Raw genomic sequence first — 21,795 nt, forward strand, 5'->3', positions numbered from 1 at the left:
CCCCTGAGAAAACAAAGACAAGGAAAAACTACAAATGGCTTGAAAAGGAAAAGAACAACTCCAAAGACACAACATGCAAAAGTTTCATGAAAGAAATAGACAAAAATTGTATAGTGACATTTTAAATAATGTGATGAAAGTTAATCAAAGAGACACAAACAGCTGAAGACAAAGACAAAAAAGGGACAAAATAAAGAAAAAGAACCAAGTTTTTTAAATTAAAAACAACATAAGAACCAGAAACAGAAAAAAAGACTGAAATATCATTATATGAAGACAGGCAAACAATCATAAAAAAATAAAGATCATAGCAAACAATCATACAAATAAAAAAAACAATATTTAAAAAGTGACACAAAATGTTTCTCACTTATTTAAGTCTTTATCTAAAGCCCTGACTTAGAGAGGTGAAGTGACTTAGTGCTGCAGGTGCTCAGGTGCTCAGGTGCTCTGGTGTTATCTCTGAGACACACCTGATGATAACCTGACTGTGGATTTTTTTCTGTCTGACTTCAAACTGTGAACTCAAACTGATGTTTTCAGTTTAGTTAAGAGATAAAAAGAGACAAGGCTGACGTACACAAGAGATCTGATTTCCTCCTGACTGTTTATTCTGCTGAAAGGGGGCACAGCATGTGCGTTTGTGTGTGCGCGTGTGTGTGCATGTGTTTGTGTGTGTGTGGTAACTGACATCAGGTTAATATTTATTTAGTGGACTGTGAAAGGTATCAGAACGTGTTAGACAGAGAGGAGAGAGGGCTACAGACAGAGTGTGAGCAGCAGAGAGAGGAGAGTGTTCAGTTGTTCTCTAACATTCAAACTTCATCATCCTCATCTTTATCCTCATCTTCATCCATGTCGGTTCTTCCTTTACGGGTAAAAATGTTACGGCAGGTCTGGAGGATGAAGGGCCTCTTCATCCTCATCTGCAGCCCATTCATCCTGCTGCCGCTGGCGTTCAGCACCTCGGTGAGATTTAACTGTTTCAACTAACCACGCTGACTAACTGGTTGATGTGCTGCTAACACCTTTAAGTTGCTTCAGCTGTTCAGAATGTAACCTCTGTTTTAGGCTCTTAAGAGTATTTTATTATTTTTCATGCTTAAGTCCTGGACCAGGAACCTTTCAGGATCAGATTTTAGGTACTGTTGATTCTTGACGTACCCTTCAGATGCAGATTCAAAGAACCTAAGGCAGTCTAAAGTGTTTCAAATATGATATATTTTAACATGTTTGGTGTTTTTTAAGTTATCATAAAACATTTGTTTTGAGGTGAGTGGATAAAAGCACAAAAAAATCTTCTTTTAATTTAACTTTTAATCATACTTTAAAAAGGACACCAGTTTAAAATGTTTAGCAGCTAAAATAACCTGAAAAAAAAATCAACCACAAGTGCTCTGACTAGAGTTAGAAGCTATCTGTGAAAATCAATCTTGCAAATGAAACTTAAGTAATAGTTTATGAGAAATAAAACAAGAGCCTCTTTTTGCAAAAGACATGTTTACACTGCAAAAGCTGAAAAATAAGCAAGTTTCTTGTTTTCAGTATCATTTTTTTTATTGGTGTAAATCTGAGCCATACTCATCTGAAAAGCCCAGAAAAATGTCTTTCAACATATTAAAAGACAAAAATGACACCTGAAGTGAGTTAAAGAGAAAAAGACAAAACTTAACCCAGGATTTTTTCTAGTCTTACAAAAAATTCAGGCATTATAAATAAGACGTCAGCATTTGCTCAGATTTCAGTTTTCCTCATGAACAGTCCTGCAGTTTTAATCCAGGTTGTGTTCACAGCTTCCAGTCACTGATTGACAAACAGATTCCTAAGTGTTTAAAAGTTCACTGTTTTAAGTTACTGAGCAGCTCTTTAAAGATAAACCCACCTGATCACATCAAAGCCACTTTAGTCTAATCTAATCTGACAGAAACACTGGGTCACATCTGCTGTGGAAGATCTTCTGTTACAGACGATGAGTCCTTTCAGATTAAAGCAGTAACAGCATGAAGTCTGAAACACAGAACTGACGCATTAAAGTGTTATATTTCAATGATCTAGCAAAGATTTAACTCTTGACTGATGAGAGATTAAATTAAAGCATCAAAGAAACAAACAGTTTCTACTTAAGATACTGTCAGAAAAGTCTTTGATAACTATTTTCTGTGTGTGTGTGTGTGTGTGACAGAGAGAAACAGAGAGAGAGGGAGGTGTGTGAAGAAAAACAGTCCTAGCAGTTCCTTGAGCTCTGCGAGGTGAAATCAAACCTCTGTAACAGGTCCTTTGATTGTTTTGAAGCCCCACCTGCTTCTGCTCTCCACACACAGCTTCACACGTGTTCTCTAGAAGTGTTTGGAGGTGAAGGCTGTGTTTTGATCTAAGAATCATTTTAAGAACAATTCAACTTCACGCAATGATGTCGTTTATGAAGCCAACCGTCTCAATAAACAAAGCTGTCACTAACACAGGAGTCATTACGTCTTTAAATGAGCTTTCACAACAACAACAAACCACTCACTGTCCGTTTCAAGGTACCCTTAAGATTATTAAAGTCATCGTATAGAGTGTGATTTAGGGAATGTCTCCAATGTCCTAAGTTTAATGTTTCAAAGTTTTCTTCCGGAAGGTAAAGATTGCTCTTGAGATCATGTTTAAAAGTAACTGTTCAGAAGGTACTGTGTCACAATACCTATAGATCAAGAAAGTAGATCACATCAGTCCAGTTCTGAGGTCTTTACACTGGCTTCTTGTTTGTAAGAGGATAGAGTTTAAAACACTCCTGTTGGTTTAAAGCTCTGAATGGACTAGGGCCAAAATACATCAATGATCTTCTGATCCCGTATGAACCACCAAGACCACTTAGGTCTTCTGGATCAGGTCTGCTTTCAGTCCCCAGAGTCAGAACTAAACATGGAGAGGCAGCATTTAGCTTCTATGCTCTAAATATCTGGAACAAGCTGCCAGAAAGTATCAGGTCTGCTGGAAGTCTTAGCTCATTTAAATCCAGGTTGAAGACCCACCTTTTTACAGCTGCCTTTTATTAGAGCATTTCAACAAATCATTTTAATATAATCCTAATATCTTATCTTTAATTTTGCACTGCAAATTGTATCTTTAAATCTGTTTTTAATCTTAAAATCTGTTTTTCAAATCTGTTTTAAAATCTATTTTAATCTTTTGTTTGTTTGTTTGTTTTTTGTTGTTGTTTTGTTTTATTGTATCTTTTTAATTAATCTCATTTTTAATTGAATTTTAATTGTTTTCTATAATTTGTTCTGCCTGTAGAGCACTTTGAATTGCCTTGCTGAAATGTGCTATAGAAATAAACTTGCCTTGCCTTGCCTTGCCTATAATAATATCTCTTAAGGCACCATGAGTGTTTGTTTCAGAAACCATGAATCTAAAGCCTGTTCTAAGGAAAGATCACCTTTAATATGTTCGGTCTCCAAATCAGAGGTTTGTTCGGTGGTTGCTGTTTTTGCAGTCCTATGACCTCACTCTTAGGCACATCAAAGTTACAGATAACATCGTAGCAGAAACTTTGTCCCGTGCCCCCTTGTTTTGAGTTTTGCTGTTTAAGGTCTGAATCTGTCATTTCTCCCACCACGTTGAATAGTTGTTTGCTCTGCTGTTTCCCATAATCTGCTGCCCAGGTACCAAGGTTACTCAAAAGGGGTGGGGTTTTCAGCTTGCCAAATTAACTCACAGAGATGAAGGTCGTATCTTTTTATGTCTTAATTCTTCCTATTTGGGTTATATTAAGATTTACTATAAGAATAGTATAGAAGAATAGAATAGAATAACACATAGCATGATGCTACTCTGCCCTCTAGTATTCCCTCTGTTGCTGGGTTAGCACAGCTAGCTCGTCCATCTTATTGGAGATAGATCTTAGGTTCCCAATAACGGTGGATGGAAGGACAGGTCGACGTTGTCACTTCTTAGCTCACACCTGAGAACCAGCACATCATCCTCACCTCCTTCTCCTCACCATGTGAGAAGACATCAAGCCTTACACCAGTTAGCAATGACATGCTACAGGCTGCTAACTGCTGAGTTTACATGTAAACAATGCAGCCATGGTGACATGTAGGATCTCCAGACAAACACAGGAGAAAAGCAGTTAAAATATAACTGAAGCCACAAAAAGTTTGGTGTCCATGACCAACAAATGAGCCATACAAAGTAGTGATCTACTCCAAATACAAAGATTATGAAAAAAAGATGAAAAATTTACAAGAAAACAGACAAAGAAGAGAGAGCTGCTGCAAAAGGCAGCCATAGTCAACAGGGCGTTGCCTAGCAAGACTATAAGACTATAAAATTGAAAAAAATGTTAGTAATTTTGGTATTTTTGGTTATGTGCTTGTGTCTTCCATTGGAGCACCGACTTTATGGTGGGAGTGTGATGACCCCTGTTGATGATGGTCTTGGGACGAACATGTTTTGTTTACGTTTTTGAGTTGCTGGAGTGATCTAGACCACATGGGCTCATTGCTCCACCCAGTATAAAAGGAAGCGTTTCCTGTTCCTCTGGCATTACTTGTTATTTTAGTTTGGATTCTCAACACTGCATACACCATAATGCCTTCACACACAACTACACAGTGTCAGTTATAATGTCAAGTCACATGTTGCTGCAGTGGGATTTAAGGTAGACGTAGGAGTTCATTTCAATGTTATGTGTGATGTGTTGGAGGGCCTTTGAACATCTGGTGTTGAGGTACCTCAAGTCTCTGTTTTCAGATTTCCTTTCTCCTGGTAGTCGAGACACTAAAACCTCTGACAGTCTCTTTGGACTTTGAAGTTAACCACCAGGTGGGTCTTCACTTCCTGTTGTTATGAGAACAAACAGTGGAGAAAACAAGATCGGGGTTGGGTACTGTCACATTTTCCATCCTCTTTGTCTGAAACCAGCAGCAGGTCTCAAACACGTGGATTTTCTGTTTTCTGCTCCACAGCTTGAGTCTGTATCAACACATATTCACTTACTACAGAAATTCATTTCTGGTCTTTCATAGATTATGTAACAAAACATGATACACACGTGAATGCACATGCCCCCCCCCCCCCCCCTCTTTTCTCCTCGATCCTCTTTCCTTTGAGCTGCACTAAGACCTCTAGGATGCTCCATAACGTGACAGACCAACACCTTCTCCTAGCAGATCAAGAAAATAACATTAGAGGACCATGAAGCAAGAATAGTATCAGGATAAAAAAATAAAATAAAAAAATGTTTGATCCCTTATCCCCTGCCTTAAACTGTGGCTTGCCATTTCATGTGTAAATTTCTGTGTTTTGCAGGAAGCAGCCTGTGCGTATGTCATAGCCCTCATGGCGGTGTACTGGTGCACTGAGGTGTTGCCGCTGGCAGTGACTGCACTGCTGCCGACCATCCTGTTCCCCGTCCTTGGCATCATGCAGTCCAAAGATGTAAGTCTGGATGGATATGTAGCTCATAACTGTCGCCCTGTTGGAAAACCTGTGATAAGGGTTTTTCCGTTTCTCAGGTGTGCATGCAGTACCTGAAGGACACCAACATGCTGTTTGTTGGGGGGCTGATGGTGGCTGTTGCTGTGGAGCACTGGAACCTCCATAAACGCATCGCACTCAAAGTCCTGCTGCTGGTTGGGGTTCGACCTGCGCTGTGAGTCACTTCACCTGGTGAAATGATGTCATCTCAAGACATTGCTTTAATTGTGTTCTATACCTATGGTAACATTTAATTGCTTGGATGTCATTCTACTGCTTTGGTCTTGTTCTGTTACTATGACAACAATCTGTGGCTTTGATCTCTGTGTCCAAATCCTGTACCTTCCCCATGAGTTTTTGAATCCATTAAGTCTGGCTCACACTACAGGATTCTCCGCCCGATTTAACCCAGATTTGGTCCTCCCGACAATCCGGGAAGAAATCTGGTCGGGAACTAAAATCGGCCCTCAAGTTGGGGAAGATTATCTTCTAGTGTAAGCGGTTGAATCTTTAGCCCCGTGATCGTCTCACAGACTCGTCGGAGCCACCCCGATAATTTTCAAGCATGTTTGATATTTATCTGGATGATTACAACATTCATTCTCACTGAGGATGACAACAGCCAATTAGAGAGAGCCCCCTTACAAGAGACCGGACAACAGACAACAAACGCAGGCTCAAAGTGCAACTGAAAGGCTCCGGGTCAGCTGACTGCGCACTCCACTGGCCCACTCGAGCCAGTTCAATAATGCCTTTAAAAATAACACATAACCATGCCATTTTCATACAGTAGCAGACTGTTGTTTTATCAGTTAATCGGTGTGAGATCATGCCATTATTGGCTGATACAGCAACAGTTTCACCTCTGTCCCTCTGCGTGTGCGTAACGGATGAAAGGCACCGCTGCAGACAGTGCCGCTTCTCTTTCCTCCTGTCCCACCAGTGTGCTAAAAACCTTGGATCAAACAACTGAGCAAATGTGGTCCATCACTCTCTCTAGTCAAATAATCTTGGTGAAATCCTGTAGTGTGTGCTGGTCAGTATTTTCAAATCTTGTTGTTAGAGTGTGCTTAAGATTTAAGAGAAGATGATCTGTGAAGATTCTCCTTATGTGTGAGATACAACCCAATTTCAGAGTCTTTTAAGATTTTTAAAATCCTGTAGGAAATCCTCTTTCCAGAGACCTTCAGTCTGGAAGAGCAAATGACCCCCTGCAGTTTCAAAGCCCAGATTTTTAGCAGTAGGTTGGAACTTTTGGACTGTTGAAATTGCACCAGTTCTTTCTTTTTTTGTTTTTACAGAATTGTGTAATGTTGACTGTCAGAACTAGGACACTTATGAACAAGGTCTTTGGAGTATGCATATGTACTATGACATACAAAAATCTATGACCTTCATAACTTTGCTCTGTTTCAGTCAGAAATCACTGACCCTGTTGTCTGACTGATTATACGATTGACTCTGAACACAGAAAACAAAGATTATGGAGAGAGCTGTTGAACCAGATGGACCTGGATGGGGTCCATGAGGTGGCTGGCTCTGTAGGAGAAAACATTTGGAGCAATATGAAATGAAAAACAGTCCAGACAAGGGGAGACTGAACTGTTGAGCAGTTGAAATCCTCCATAATATTTTTTAGTTTTTGCATTTAATTTTTTATTTTCTTGTCAAATACAGACTTTAAGTTCCTCACAAACCACCAGTCTCAGGTCTTTCCCAAGTCTTGTTTCGTGGAATGTCCATGAACCCCCAAAGGACAGTCCTAGAAGATTCAACTTGTTGATCAAGCCGTTTAAATTTCCAAATCATCTACTAACCCTGAGTTATTGGTTGTATTGATTTGTTTGCACCTTGAGTGGTTTTTAAATCCTCAGATCTAGCATCCAGACTTCTTTTCTAAACACTGCTGTAGCATCATCACATCTTGAATGCTTTTTCTCTTCCAGACTAATGTTAGGATTTATGGGAGTGACAGCCTTCCTATCAATGTGGATCAGCAACACAGCCACCACAGCCATGATGGTTCCCATCGTGCAGGCCGTCCTGGACCAGCTAAATGGAAAAGTAGACCCTGAACCCTCCTCTCAGAGTCAAAGACAGATTGTTATTCTGCATCAGGAACACCAGGAGAAGAGCAGCAGTCTGCAAACCAACGGACCCAAGATCCTGGAGGGTGGTACGACTGATACTGAAGGCTGTCTTGTAGATTGTCGTAGATTTAGTAAGTGCATCTGTTGTCTGACACTGTGTTGGTAACATTTCCTCCCAGGTGGGGCAACCTTAGTACAAGGCAACTCAGAGAAAACCAGAATCCTACAAGACGACACGCTTCCTGGTCAGAAAGAGTCTTCAGAGGGTCGGATGGCCAAGGAGGAGAATGTCAAACCAACGCCACAGGACAAGCCGCCATCAGACTGCATGGACAGTGGGCCAGGTGAGTCAGCGGGAAGCTGGATATTTGTAGCACAGGTGTTATCACAGCTAAGAATCAAAAAGGAACCACCACTGGAGAAGAGGAACCCCAGCTGTAATTGATCTGAGTTTTTAACTGATGATCAAACTCTCTGTAGAAGTGCTCATGGCTGTAGAGACCGTCTGCTGCCAGATGGAGCTTGAAGAGCTGGACGATGAGGAAGACGAGAGGAAGAGGATGAGTAAAGGACTTTTGCTGTGTGTGTGCTACGCTGCCAGCATCGGAGGCATCGCCACTCTGACAGGAACTGGGCCCAACCTGGTTCTGACTGGACAAATGAGCCAGTAGGTGCTAACACACAGACACAAAGATCCCAACATGTTAAAACTCATTAAAACAAAACTGACCAATCACATACCTGTATTTACAACTGTCATACAAGAAAACAGGAAATTCAAAGAGTGGATTTTGATACTAAATATCGGCAAAGTTTCAAAATATGAGGTTGCCATGTGTTGGATCTAAGATTGTCTCAAAGAAGCATCATAAACTAACCAAACAGAAACATCCTGATCTCTCAATTCCAAAGTTCCTTAAAGAGACAGTAGCTGAAACGAGGTGTTAAGGAGAGTGCACTGAAACTTTCTCTCCTTCACAGACTCTTCCCTCAGAATGGGGACGTGATCAACTTTGCATCCTGGTTTGCTTTCGCCTTCCCCACCATGATGCTGACCCTGACTCTGGCCTGGTTCTGGCTGCAGTTCCTCTACATAGGCTGCAAGTGAGTCCTTTCACTGAAGCACAAAACTAGACCTCTCTCAGATCCCCCAGGATTTTCCTCTAAAACACTTCAGACAGCGAAACACACACCCTCACCTGATTGAGTCTTTTTACCTGTCGCAGTCTGCGGAGGACGTGGGGTTGCGGCGCAGTGCAGTCGGAGAAGGAGAGAGCGGCTTATGAGGTGATCAGAGATGAACATCAGCGTCTGGGAAAGATGAGTTATGGGGAAATGAATGTGCTGGCCGTCTTCCTCCTTATGGTGGTGCTGTGGTTCACACGAGACCCTCGCTTCATGGACGGCTGGGCCACCCACATCTTCAACTCCAACGCAGAGTAAGTACCTATGTCAAAACACACTTCTTAAGCCAATTGTTTGTGGTCACTATGTTGGAAATGTTGGTTCAATAACACTTTCAATTAATCTAGCAAGAGAAAAGAGGAGGAATTAACCAAGTGTTTTTGCCGGTCAGTCCAGTTAGCCACACCCCCTCGTTATGTGAAACCCATATCTTCAATAATGACGAGTTACACTGAACCCAACCCACTGTGAATTCAGCATGTGTTTCAGGATTGTGCTCAAGTTTCACTGAATCTCACAAATAATTTAGTGTGAATTTGCAAAAGTCTGACAGGATCTTGCACAAGTCATTCAGGACACTGCAAAAGTCAAGTTTTTAGAATCCCTCAAGAGTTTTTCAGGATCTTACAAAAGCTTTTCAGGACTTTCCAAAACCTCTTAGGTTCTTATGTTTTACAAAAATGTCCCAGGATCTCACAGAAGTTTGTTCAGTATGGCATAATTTTTTCAGTTATTTAAAAACATCTCTGTAGGAGCTTGGCTAAGATTAGCAGAATCTTGCAGAAGCATTACTATGAAAAATCTTCTTATGGTCACACAGAGGCTTCCCGGGGTCTTGCAAATGTTTTTCAGGATCTGGCATTGACTTTTCAGGATCTCACTGAAGTCTTTTCAGGATTGTGAAAGTTCCTAAAAAAGGTCCAAACATTTCCAAAGATCTTACACATTTTTCAAGATTTCGAAATTGTTTATTCAGATTTTGCTTTGGTTTTCAAGGATCTTGGAAAAGCTTTTCGGGATCTTTCAAAAACTGCCCTGGATTGCAGTTCCTCAAGATCTCAAAAAAACTTTTCAGGACTTTGCAAACAGGTTTGGTTCAGTCTGGGGACATTTTAATGTAATGACATTTTTTAGACTTGATGGGTCAGCTGCCACCAGAGTTTCACGTGTTTTAAATATGTTGTATGTTGTGTTTGTGGTTTCTGGTTCCTCTGCAGCCAACCCCAAGTGGACACTTGAGGAACTGCATTTTTTTTAACACTTCTGTGTCGGTTTAAACTCTCCCTGCCAAAGTGTCTGTTTGACATAAACAGATTTCTCTGAAGCGTCTGAGGCAAACAAGCACCTCTTGAGAGCTAGCAGCTGCCTGTCAGCTGCAGGTCTGTGTCTGTGAAGCTGCAGATTGAAAGATTGTCGTGATAGTAGGTTCATTTTTAACAGAAACACTCCTCTGAATACATTTGGCTTAGTGGTGCTCCTGCATTAATGTAAAGTGGAAAAACAGTGACTCTGGAGGAATGAATGAACTCAAACAGCTGGCCGCAGGGCAACATCCCTGAACACACAGGAATCCGAGGTGAAGAGCAAACAGAGGAACAAACTCTGCACATGGCACAGGGTCCACCCGGGGAGAGGAGCTGAGTCCTGTGTCAGCATGAACTGAGATCACCTGCAGGCTGCGCCCAGCTGACGGTGGCTCTGGTTTAACATCTGCAAGAGACACAGTTCAAGACCACTAACAGAGGAAGGAGGTGTGTGCAGGAATCAAACAGTCAGAGCTGGATTCAGCTTTAAAAACTCACCTGGTCTTCCTTTGAGTGTGAAAATATTTTTTTTTATAAGTCAAAGTGAAGAAATCAGAGTGAGTCTGTTAGTCTCACTCTGTTAACCGGAGCCTGCAGAGCCACATAATGTGGAAATATCAGGATTCAGATCATGCACACTTAACCGGGTTTATATTTTAAAGGCCTCTGAATCAAATACAGCGCAGGTGATATGCAGATACAACTGGTGATCTCTGCTGAGTTTTCTTTGTTCAAGATCCTCAGAAACCTGTGCAGAGAAAAACTTTGGCTGGTCTCAAGACGGTTATAAAAGATGGTCTGCAAAAGTATTTATTTGCGAAATCCAGAAAAACTTTTGCACAATACCGAGAATCTTTTTCAGATTTATGTAACTGTTGAGCGAGTTTCAGGCGGTTACTTTTCGAATTTGATCTCTTCATACCTGGCGTCTCCCCCTCACCTTTTGCCTGTTTCCTTATGCACACACACTCATTCATAAACTGCCTGCTGGGTCACATGACCTTTGGAGGACGTCATTGATCTGTTTGTCCTGACTGCTGTTTGTCTCGTTGGCTGTCATGTTTCCACTGAATGTGGGCCAAGAACAGCAGCAACCAGAAAATGAAAAGAAGAACACATGACGGCATTTCTCAGAATAGAGAAAACAATCTGCTACAGATCTTTTATTTTGGTAAACCCTCCTCATCAACTCTAAGCTTCAGCTCAGAGGTTTAAAACCTGTCAACCGGAGTCATTAAAGCCTGCACACAGCTTCTTTCATCATGTCTTGAATTGAGTTCTGTTTCACTCAATTCTCCCCAAACTGTTCTCAAACTTTTTGAAAGATCCTAGAGCTGTTTTTGCATAGTCTGTAAAATCTTTTACAACATCTTCAGCAACTTTTTCAGGAGCCGAGATTTTATTTTATTTTATTTTATTTTATTTTTGCTAGATCCTGAGACATTTATCCAAGATCTCAGAAAAAAATCCAAGAAACGTAGTAAATCCTGAAAACTTTGTGTGAAATGTTGAGAAGTGGCCAAATTTTTTGCAAAACCCTGAAAGCTTTTCGAAGATCTCAAGAAACTTCTGATCCTGATTAAGTCATCAAAGATCCTGTGAAATGTTGACAAAACTTCAGAGAAACCTCGTAAATCCTGAAAAAAAAACATGTGTGTGCAATTCTTTGAAGACTATGCAAGATCATTAGAAACTTATTCAACATCCTGAAAAGTTTTTGCAAAATCCTTAAAACCTCTAAAAGATCTTATAAGGTTTTGATAGTACTAAAAAAAAAGCTTTATCAAGATCCTTAGATCCTTAGGAATGTGTGCAAGATCCTTTAAAACTTTTTCACAAAGTTTTGCAAAATGTCTGCAAAATCTGTAAACATGTTTGCAAGACTGTTTGCATATCTCAGGAAACTTTTGCAAGTTTACAGAAAGCTTCAGAGGTGTTGGGAGGAACTTGCAAGATCCTGAAAAGATGATTACAAGTCCTGATATATGCCAGATCCAGGACTGTTTTAAAATAATCTGTGAAAGATTCTGAGAAACTCACACACATTACTGTAAAACAACTGTATCATCCTACAGAACTTTTGCAAAATCTCACAAAACTTGTGAAAGTTGCGGAAGTTTTGTTTTTGTAAAATTCTGGGAAAAAAATGTGTGAGATCTTGAAAAATCTTTTTTACAGAATTCTGATGACAAACTTTTGAAAAATCCCGAAAGCTTATGCAATATTCTAAGGTGTTTTTGGAGATTCAGTAAAAATTTTGCAGGAATCACAATGCTCTGAGAAACTAACAGACTTGAAAACCATTGTGCATAAAACTTTTTCATAATCCTGAGAAGCTTTCCCCAAATTCCAAGAAAAAACCAGGAGATGTTTTTGCAGGAACCATGGATTTTTTTTTATGAGATCATGGAAACTCAAGTAAATTCTGAATCTTGCATTAGTATATATTTTTTATAAGTATGAATAAATTACACAAGATTCTGAAAACTTTGGAGATGTTAAAAAGCTAATGCAAGATCTGAAGAATGTTTGGCAAAGTTTTTATAAACTTCAAAGAGATCTTGAGGCATTTTTTTAGGGGTAAAGTGAAATGTATAATATGTTCCAAAGTGTTTTTGCATGACTCTGTGAGAATTTAGTAAAAACCAAAAAAGCTTTTGAAAAATCTAAATAAACACATGCAACAACCCAAGCTACTACTGTGAGACCCTATGAAGATTTTACATGATCTTGAGGTACTTCTGCAAGATTCTCCAAAACTTTTGTATGAAGCTAAAATGTAGCCTAGATAGTGAGTTTTTAAGGGTCTTTCTAAAGTTGCTCACGATGGACCTGTTTCTCCTCTTTCTGGAGGCTCTGTTCTGACAGGAGTTTGTATTTAGGTCTTTTCCATAGAGGAAATCTTTGGAACAAAGATAATCTGCTGGCCTGGTTTAAAAGCAGGGCTTTCCGTCTGTGACCTTTGACCTGTAGTTTGTGTAAGTGTATGATTTCAACATGCTCTCTGATTACACAGGGGCGGTTAATGAATCTGCGCTGACAGTTTCAGAGTGAACTGAAGGAGCATTTGGAACTTCCCCAGCTCTTTTGGTTGTTGGGTTCATGTCAATACAAACTCTGTGGTAAAACTTTCATTCATGAACTGAACTGAGCAGGCTCTGTTGCACCACCAGGGTGTGAAGGGACATGAGACTAAGATCATTAAGACACAAAGGGATGAGGAGTAGGCAACACTTGAAGAGTTTATCTGGTCTATCAGTCTCTGAGAGTGTGTCTCATCTGAGCTGAAATTTCTGAATACACAGATATCAAAGAAGTGATGAGTGTCTGAAAACCCAACGTGAAGTCTGTGTGTATGTCTCTCTGTGTCTCTGCAGGTATGTCACCGATGCCACTGTCGCTCTGTTTGTCGCTGTTCTGCTGTTTGTTCTCCCCTCAGAGCCTCCTCGCTTCCTCTGCTGCTGGAGGAGCTCCAACACAGGTAACACACACACAGGCACAGACAGGTAACACACTGACACACACAACATCATGATTCAAAATCTGTTCCTATCCAATCAGAGTCTCAGGTTTCCAGAGGCCCCTCCCCTCCTCTGCTCACCTGGCAGGTGACCCAGAAGAAGATGCCATGGAACATTGTGCTGCTGCTGGGAGGAGGCTTTGCCCTCGCTAAAGGCAGTGAGGTGCGTGTTTTGTTTTTAAAAGGAAATTAAGAATGATTTTAAAGCAATGTCACATTTTTTTTTCTTTTTTTTTTTTTGTAAATCCTGGAAATGCAACAAAGATTACATCTTTTCACAACACTGAACAAGCTGGATTTATTTCCTCTAACTTGTAGTGTTGTGTTTATTTCTGTGTGTTGTCAGGAGTCTGGTCTGTCTCGTTGGCTCGGCACTCAGATGACACCGCTTCACTCCATCCCTCCCTGGGCAATCGCAGTCATCCTCTGCCTCCTCATCGCCACCTTTACTGAGTGTGCGAGCAATGTTGCCACTGCTACGCTCTTCCTGCCCATCCTGGCCTCCATGGTAAACAACTTCACAAACACAAACACAAAAGTGGGCAAAGCTTCTGAGTCCAAATGAACCAATCAGAAACATCCTTCTCTGTTCTTTGGTCTTTGAAAAAACATTCCGGAATGTTTCTTAAAGAGACAGTAGCAGATGTTGGGCTCATCAGACAGAAGCTTAAACAAGTCCAGCTGTACAGTTTGTTTATTCCTGTTGTAAAGTTGGACTGACTCACTGCTGGAAACAGACTCTAGTGGACAGTCAGGGAACTGCAGTTTTTGAGTTTAATCAGTGAACAAGAACAGTCTTAGTGTTTTATTTGGTAACATTTACCTGAATTGTTCTCTGTTCCCTGTCTCAGTCCCAGTCCATAAGTCTGAACCCTCTGTATGTGATGATCCCCTGCACGCTCAGCGCTTCCTTCGCCTTCATGCTGCCAGTGGCCACGCCCCCCAACGCCATTGTCTTCTCCTATGGTTTACTTAAAGTCTCCGACATGGTGAGTGACAGCAGGGAAATGAATTCACGCTGTTCTCAAAAGTCTTAATAACCACTTCCTTCTGCAGGCTCGAGCTGGCGTGGTCATGAACATCATCGGGATTGGCTGCATCAGTCTCGCCATTAACAGCTGGGGTCGGGTTCTGTTCGACCTGGACTCATTCCCTTCATGGGCCAACGCAACGGCGCCGGTTTGAGAGGAACCAGTGGCTCTTATTCCAGCAGGGGACTCTCTTTTTATAGTTTTTATTTTGGCTCTGCAGCTTTTGAACGCCACTCCTGAGCTGCCAAACAATGCCTGCCCGTCTGGACCAGGAGTTGGTATCGTTAAGGGTTAATTTTACATTCTGGATGTAAAACTCCACCAAAGACATTTGAACAAACCATTTCAAGCCCCGTTAGTAGCACTATGCATTTTTTTTTAGTTTAAATTAGTTTAGACCTCTGGACCTGTAGAGATAGTCATGTGTAAGCTCATTTCTCTGTATTGATGTTACTTCCCTCATTGTTTTTATAGTGTTGACAACAAACTACCTTTGGTTTTTGAATGCATTGGCTGATTTATAAATGTAATGTAAAGTGTGAAATTTTCTTTATTGGAATATTTGTTTGGTAATTTTGGAAAATCCCAGATTACACTGCAAAAACTCAAACCTTAGTTGTACTTTCCCATTTTTCATCGAAATATCCAGAAAGCTCGATATTGATAAAAATTTACCCTACGAATCCAGATTTCAAAGGACTGAACAAGATAATTGGTCTTAAGGATCCTCACTCAAAATATGTGAGTTTGTGAAAGTTTTAGATAAAATAATGAGGAATAAATATAAATACAAAAAGGAGATAGAAAAACCCTTCCATGTGAATAATTACCTAAAGTAGATAACGTGTGTGTTTGTGTTATCTTCTATTTAAAGCCTGTTTTCTGTGGATGTGCACTGTACATATGTAACCTCCGGACTTTTGTACCAATTTGTTGCTAACAGTTTTTGTTTGTTGTTAATAAAATTTAATCTTTAAAAAAAAAACTGTGATATTGAACAGTGAATGTGGTTATTAAAGAAAAATATTATAAGAATCTATCTCTCTGTGCTTGTTGTAACAAATTTTTGTGCAGAAAGACACATGGCACTCTCTGGCTTTGTAGTTGGTGGCTGGTTTTCTGCCACAGTGCAAACTGGTTGTGATGTTTTATGGGCTGCTGGCTGTGGCCGTTTACCAAACTGTCGTACTGCAGGAGCGGAGACAGAGCGGACACTGATCCGGTGTATCACCCCCGTAACGAGGGTGAAGTATCGCCACCTACTGGAATGAGTTAGCATCACAACTTAAACACTTATGTGGACAATCCCAAAGGAGTCACGGCTAGTCATAAAAGAGGTGAAACCAATCTTGCAGTCTTCTGTTTATTACTACAAAATCCAGTAAAGTCGATTTAAACTGCTGAATTTTTCCCTACTTGCATATTGGCTATGATTTAAGTTTACACTTATTATATGTTTATTTATATCTATATATTCATACAGGGATTTTTTTTAGATTCACTTATGCTGTAAACCAGCCTAGCAAACTGCAAAACAGACCGCACAGAGCAATCAGACAAAAAAATCCTCAATCTCAATAAGTGGTCAAATGGGACCCTCTAGTGGTAATGTTGTGAACAGCGGGTGCCACAAAGGAATGGGTAGGAGGGAGGGTTGCTCTCGCAGGTGTGCAGCAATGTTAATGAAAAATTCATATTACCTGAGGCTTTTATTGAAGCTACCTCTAACGTAGCTAGCTGCCTTCTTCTGACTCTGGTGCTCTACACAGAAACCTATCAACTTTGTGAGTCTTTAATGGTTAAAGTCCAGCAGATTTCAGCGATTTCCATCTGAAGAGTTGAGTTTTTATATGTTGCATATTAGTTTATATATCTTTACAAAGTTTTTTTTATTCTTAAATGAGTGTTTCTTTAAATGGTTTGGAGATTTTTATAGTGGCTTTTTATGCTTTACATGAGTTTATAAATCTGTAAATGGTCTAAACATGTCTTCTTCCTCTGAATGTTGATCCTTGTGGGACAGAGATGAGGGAGAAAAAATCTCAGCACACATTGATAATTTTATTGGATCTGAAGACATTTATCACCAAACAAAACGCTTGAACAGAGGCTTTACCATCTCTAGTGTTCATGTAACTGTGGATTAACTACTGTCGGATTACTAGATGACATTAATCTGATTAAAGCCTACGGACACAACTTTAACTAACAATGACCACAAATAAACATCAGTAACACAGTTGTCAATACCATTACCCATATAATTTTCCCTACCAGTGCACGTCTCACCTCAGGCCCCGCCCACAAAGGTGTTAGTCAGTAGTGTGTTACATCATAGAGCTGATACCTGAGACATACCTGCTAAACCCAGACAATGAGTCTGATTGGCCCCATGTTGTCTTAAAGTCATGAATGAAGGGGGAGGAAATTATAAATGATTGTCTATTTGTCTAACTGTCATCCTCCTGTCTGCCTGTTTCCTCCTGTCTCTCCGTCATTCTTACTGTTATCCTCCGGTCTGTTATTCTTTTGTCTGTCACTGTCTGTCTGTCAGTGGAAGACGGTTTGCCTCCAGCGTTTGTCGGGTGTAAATGGCCACAGGGCATCAGTGATGGCAGAGGCGAAAGGTCGTGGTGTGACACTGAGGTCGAGCAGCTCCAGGCGGGAGCAGTTTAGCTGACTGTTCATTGGACGAAGAGCTGCAGCTGCTGCTGGCTGCTCGGTGAGCTGCAGAGAGAAAGGTCTATCAAAACTGGCTCCATGTAAACTGAAACTGGTTATAATAACATGAACACATTAACACATCAATCAATAAGTTACATATCATCAGGCTGACTCAAACACTGGTAACCTCTTGTCAGGGTGGCTTAGTGTGTCTGCAGGTGGGCTTACAGGTATGAGGTGGTGAGATGGGAGGTTGAAGGCCTGAGCCATGGAGACAGCCATCTCATATTTGGTCATCTGCTCCTTCCCTGAGAAGTGGAACACTCCTCTGATAGAAGAGTCCTGGAGAAACAGACGAATAGACGGATGAATGATACCTGTCTTTCTCTCAGATTGTTGTCCTCTGACAGACAGACAGGCAGTTAGACAGACCGTACCTGTCTAGCTCTCTCGGACAGTTTCCTGCAGACAGCAGCAACGTCTCGTGTGTCGGTTGGGAACCGCTGCTGGCAGTGATCTAGAGTACAACTCTCAGTTGTCTCAACCTTTGTCCACAGAGATGTGACTGCACTCTCCATCACAGACTCCACCTCCCCAAAGAGCACAGGTACGCGAAGCACCACCGCACCTGCCACAGGTGACAGACAGGTAGGAGACAGGTCAGAAAAAGACAGGTGAAAGACAGACAGGTGAGGGACAGACAGGTGAGGGACAAACAGGTGAGGGACAAACAGGTAGGAAACAGACAAGTAAAAAACAGGGGTGAAAGACAGACAGACAGGTCGGAGTCAGGTCAGAGACAGACAGGTACCTGGACAATGTCTGAGTGTCTCTCTCTCCCCCTCCAGTTTGCTGCGTCCGTAAACATTAAGAGGGTTTGGACTGTCGTCCTCGCCGTATGGAGGGTTCCTGCCGTCAAACACATAATCGCTGCTGATGTAGATAAAGAACGCCCCACATGCAGCTGCAGGACAGGAGACATCTTCGTCATCATCATCGCCATGATTGTCATCATCATCATCATAAAAGACTTTAAATCAGATTAAAACAATCATATGAACATGATAATATCAGGCGATAACTCACCGGCCTCTTTGGCAAGTGTGCCTGAGGCGTGCACGTTGAGGTTCACGGCTGCTTCAGTGTGTCTCTCTACTACATCAGGACGTCTCTCTGCAGCACAGTGAACAATCACATCAGGCTGAAAATGAAAGAAAATTAAAAGCACTGTTAGTACTCTGACAGCAACTACACTAAGAACTTCAACATCCTGACCCAGATCCAGACCCTGGTACTGACCATCATGCCTGCAGTGTGTACTTAACATGAACTTCATTTGTACTTTCTTGTGTCAATGTGTAGTTAATGTGAACATTAAGTGTTGCTATGTCTCGGTTTTGTGTAGTACCGTGTACTCTTGCAGTAGTCCTCTGACTGCATCCTCATCTGTGAGGTCACAGCGCAGGAGGCGGGGCCTGGCTCTTCTTAACCCAGTCCCGATGACTGACCAGCCGCCATTTTGGAACTCTTTACAGACAGCCCTTCCAAGGAGTCCTGTAGCCCCGGTCACCAGGACCCTTTGAGTGGGAACCAAGACCTCCTCCTGAAAGACACAAATTGGACATCAGGCGGGGGTGAGAAACACATCAGTACTTCCTGTGTCAGCACTCCATGAGTAAAACATGGGTGCAACCTGAGTGAACAGGGACAGGGGTAGCTGCCTCACTTGGCCTGATCACCACGGTAAATGAGTTTTAAGGTATTACCCAAATGTGGGTGTCAGCATTTTGTTTGCTATAGCCCGATGAGGCCCCCTGCTGGCAACCCAGATCACCGGCTCCTTTCATGTGAGTGTGCTCTGTGACTTTCAAGGGTGTGATCCTATTCAACAGTTAGTGAAGCTGAAACCAGGAACAGGTGTCTGAGGTTAGGTGGGCTCACAATGATGGTTAATGATGTTCAATGGTGTGGCAAAAGCCTCTACTGATGCGTCTAGAGTCAGTTACCATGGTGATGTGGGTGAGCCAGGTGCATGTAAACAGACTTGATTCAGCTCTGACTTGACTCCCTGGTTTTCACTGTAAAATCACATCCTGCTCTGTTAGCACTGCTACCTCTGTTAGCTGTAGGTGTGTGTTTACCTGAATTAGCTGCACTCGGCCGGGGCTAAAATTGATCCTTAGCTCTGCGCCTGCGCAGCTCATGTCCCCTTGAGCTGTGTAGTATCCGTAAGCAATCAGTATCGGTGATTAATCGATAATCGGTCAGACTCTCCTATTTCTCTGCTGCGCACCTTCTTCTGTCTTCCGCCTTCGCTCTGACGTCATCAGCGGCTTGCCGAAAAGCATCTGTCGTGATGATGCTGAGGAGTTAGCATTCAGACTAACAGATTAAACCTATACTATTATGGATTCATGGATCAAACGGAACCGAAACCGCTCCACTTTCTTTAAGCTGGCCCCGTTAAGTCACGAAGACCCGATGAACAAAATCAAACATTTGGCGTTTATTTCACCTCACAAAAACGGACAGGAGACCGAATCTGCACTGGGACATCCTACATCCTAACACTAGTGTAACAGAACCAGCGATGAACCAAAACAAGACAGATAGAGACAGGCAAACAGAGAGGCATAAAGTCACAAAGGCAGACGGAGAAAGAGAGAGAGAAATAAGCCGAAAGAAAAAGACAGGGGAAAACAGAGACGGACAGTAAGGCACTTTCAGAAAAACTGACACAGGCAGACTTTCAACTTACCTCTGGACCTGTAAACTGAAATCCAGGCATCAGGACGGAGCAGTGAAATCCTCCACTTCTGTTCTGTTTTTTTTTTCTTTTCCTCTTTCTTTTTTTCTTTTCCCTTTCCTTCTTCTTCTTCTTCTTCTTCTTCTTCTTCTTCTTCTTCTTCTTCTTCTTCTTCTTCTTGGTTGTTTAATGGTGGTTGGCAAACCAGCACACAAGTGCGTACCGCCACCAACTGGACGGGAGTGTGGAATATGATATTTTTGCAGATAATAATAATAACAATAGAAAAAATGGAATTCTTTAACAACAGCAACAACAATAATAATGATGATAAAAATAATAATAATCATTATAATGATATTTATGTTGTCTTGTTAGTTGTTGCTGTTTAAATTCACATGGGGTTTCAGTTGCAGCCTCGTCTGTCTGTCACTTTCAAAAATAGAAACCTGGAGCCTGATACTGACTCCCTCTCCCTCTCTCTTTCCCTGTTTCTGTCTATGTCTCTCTACCTTTCACTGTCAAGCTGAGCCTGCAGTCTGTCACCAACACTCTCTCTCACTCTCTGCCCCCCCTCCCCAGCCTTATCTCTATGTGTTTCTCTCTCGTGTTTGACAGTTGGTCCTGATCCCCCTGCCTGTGGACCACGTTGGGACCTGGGTTTGTTGAGTCTGTTCTTAGAGCAGAGTTTCTTTCCATCCATTAAACTTTCCTCTGAAGTTTGTCAACTGTAACTGAGAGGCTTACAGACTGAAACAGGATCAAAAACCTCATCTGCTACGGACCAGGACTCAATTCAGGATTAGCTCAACCCTGGACCAGGGTCTGTATCACCATGTCTAAGCAGTGGACCTGATTTCAGTTCTGATCCTTGTTTGAATGCTGAACCAAGGCAGGGTTTGAGGTGAGAACAAATCTTAATCGAGCAGACTTTGCGACTTAGCTTTAAAAATAATGATTGATTAATTATACTCTACAGAGAAACCAGGGAGTTCAAAGACCTTGTGAGGACTTTCTAACTTTTATATATTTGTCTGTTCATTTTCCATGATTTAAAATGAGATTATCAACCAAATTTGTTATTTAATTACTGTTTCTCATTGTCTGTGGTTGGATCAGATTTTCTAGAGAGAACATTGAGTCTTTATTCTGAACAACAGTACTGATTCTGGATAGTCCTCAAAGCGCCTTTGAACTTCATGAAAAATGTAAAAAGGTAGTTATTAAGTCAAAGTTATCAGAGTCAGAACTTAATTTTCTTAAGTCTTTAAATTGTACAAACAGCAGAGAAAAGACTCATTTGTATTTTTTTTTATTAATTTATTTTCATTTAAACTGTCTTTTTGTATAACAGTCCAAACATGGAGCAAGGAACAGGAAAGAGGCTTATCTTCCTCAGTGCTCATCGCTGCCCAGAAGTCGACCTCATACCTCAAAAAAATTCTGACATAGCTCAAAGGACTTTCACCTGTGAGTCTGAGGCCCCTTACCTGGATGCCCCACCAACCTGTCTCTCAGAAAACCAGGAGGAAGAGGAAGAGGAAGAGGAGGGGACTATCAGCGACTGGTCGGAGGAGGATCTCTCACTCCATTTCTCTCCCTCTGTCATCCTCCAATCAGACGATGACGATCAGTCCGACCCTGAGAGCGGCTTCGAATGCATCGACATCACCATGGAAACACCTGTAACTTTTACAAACATGTAAACCTGTGGTGACTAACCAACCATCCAAATGACCAACCACTTCATTAACCAGCCAACCCAAACCAAAAACTACCAACTACATAA

General features: G+C 41.5%; 2 protein-coding genes across 3 annotated transcripts; one reads left to right on the forward strand and one right to left on the reverse strand.

Moving 5' to 3' along the window:
- The first annotated feature begins 748 nt into the window (after positions 1-748).
- LOC141791956 (Na(+)/citrate cotransporter-like) lies at positions 749-15,489 on the forward strand. Its single transcript, XM_074672681.1, has 13 exons — positions 749-969; positions 5,299-5,427; positions 5,505-5,641; positions 7,413-7,642; positions 7,736-7,900; positions 8,037-8,223; positions 8,538-8,660; positions 8,783-8,995; positions 13,423-13,526; positions 13,607-13,728; positions 13,912-14,073; positions 14,417-14,554; positions 14,622-15,489. The coding sequence occupies exons 1-13, from the start codon at positions 856-858 to the stop codon at positions 14,748-14,750; spliced, it is 1,953 nt and encodes a 650-aa protein (XP_074528782.1). The 5' UTR covers positions 749-855; the 3' UTR covers positions 14,751-15,489.
- A 1,147-nt stretch (positions 15,490-16,636) lies between these two features.
- Positions 16,637-20,181, reverse strand: mat2b (methionine adenosyltransferase 2 non-catalytic beta subunit methionine). Of its 2 annotated transcripts, none has more exons than XM_074672683.1 (7): positions 20,019-20,181; positions 18,669-18,863; positions 18,347-18,461; positions 18,072-18,224; positions 17,698-17,888; positions 17,489-17,602; positions 16,637-17,323 (listed from the first exon to the last, which is right to left on the reverse strand). In XM_074672683.1, exons 1-7 carry the CDS (start codon positions 20,046-20,048, stop codon positions 17,147-17,149), a joined length of 975 nt encoding a protein of 324 aa, XP_074528784.1. In that variant the 5' UTR covers positions 20,049-20,181; the 3' UTR covers positions 16,637-17,146. The 2 variants fall into 2 exon arrangements, with proteins under 2 accessions (XP_074528784.1, XP_074528783.1); XM_074672682.1 differs by lacking the exon at positions 20,019-20,181 and adding an exon at positions 19,402-19,608.
- Between the last annotated feature and the right edge of the window lie 1,614 nt (positions 20,182-21,795).

Source organism: Halichoeres trimaculatus, unplaced genomic scaffold (genome assembly GCF_033239565.1).
Source record: "Halichoeres trimaculatus isolate MK-OKI-2021-1 unplaced genomic scaffold, fHalTri1.1 fHalTri1_scaffold_6, whole genome shotgun sequence".
In the NCBI taxonomy this organism is placed as follows: Eukaryota; Metazoa; Chordata; class Actinopteri; order Labriformes; family Labridae; genus Halichoeres; species Halichoeres trimaculatus.

What these genes read in the sequence shown, in the direction of transcription:
- mat2b (XM_074672682.1), bottom strand. Translation starts at nt 19,464, where the DNA reads ATGAGCTGCGCAGGCGCAGAGCTAAGGATCAATTTTAGCCCCGGCCGA. An exon ending in GACACTCAGACATTGTCCAG is followed by an intron (nt 17,889 to 18,071) that starts GTACCTGTCTGT and finishes CACCTGTGGCAG; the next exon opens with GTGCGGTGGTGCTTCGCGTA. An exon ending in CATCTCACCACCTCATACCT is followed by an intron (nt 17,324 to 17,488) that starts GTAAGCCCACCT and finishes TTCTCTCTGCAG; the next exon opens with CTCACCGAGCAGCCAGCAGC.
- LOC141791956 (XM_074672681.1), top strand. Translation starts at nt 856, where the DNA reads ATGTCGGTTCTTCCTTTACGGGTAAAAATGTTACGGCAGGTCTGGAGG. An exon ending in CTGCATGGACAGTGGGCCAG is followed by an intron (nt 7,901 to 8,036) that starts GTGAGTCAGCGG and finishes AACTCTCTGTAG; the next exon opens with AAGTGCTCATGGCTGTAGAG. An exon ending in TGCCCATCCTGGCCTCCATG is followed by an intron (nt 14,074 to 14,416) that starts GTAAACAACTTC and finishes TCCCTGTCTCAG; the next exon opens with TCCCAGTCCATAAGTCTGAA.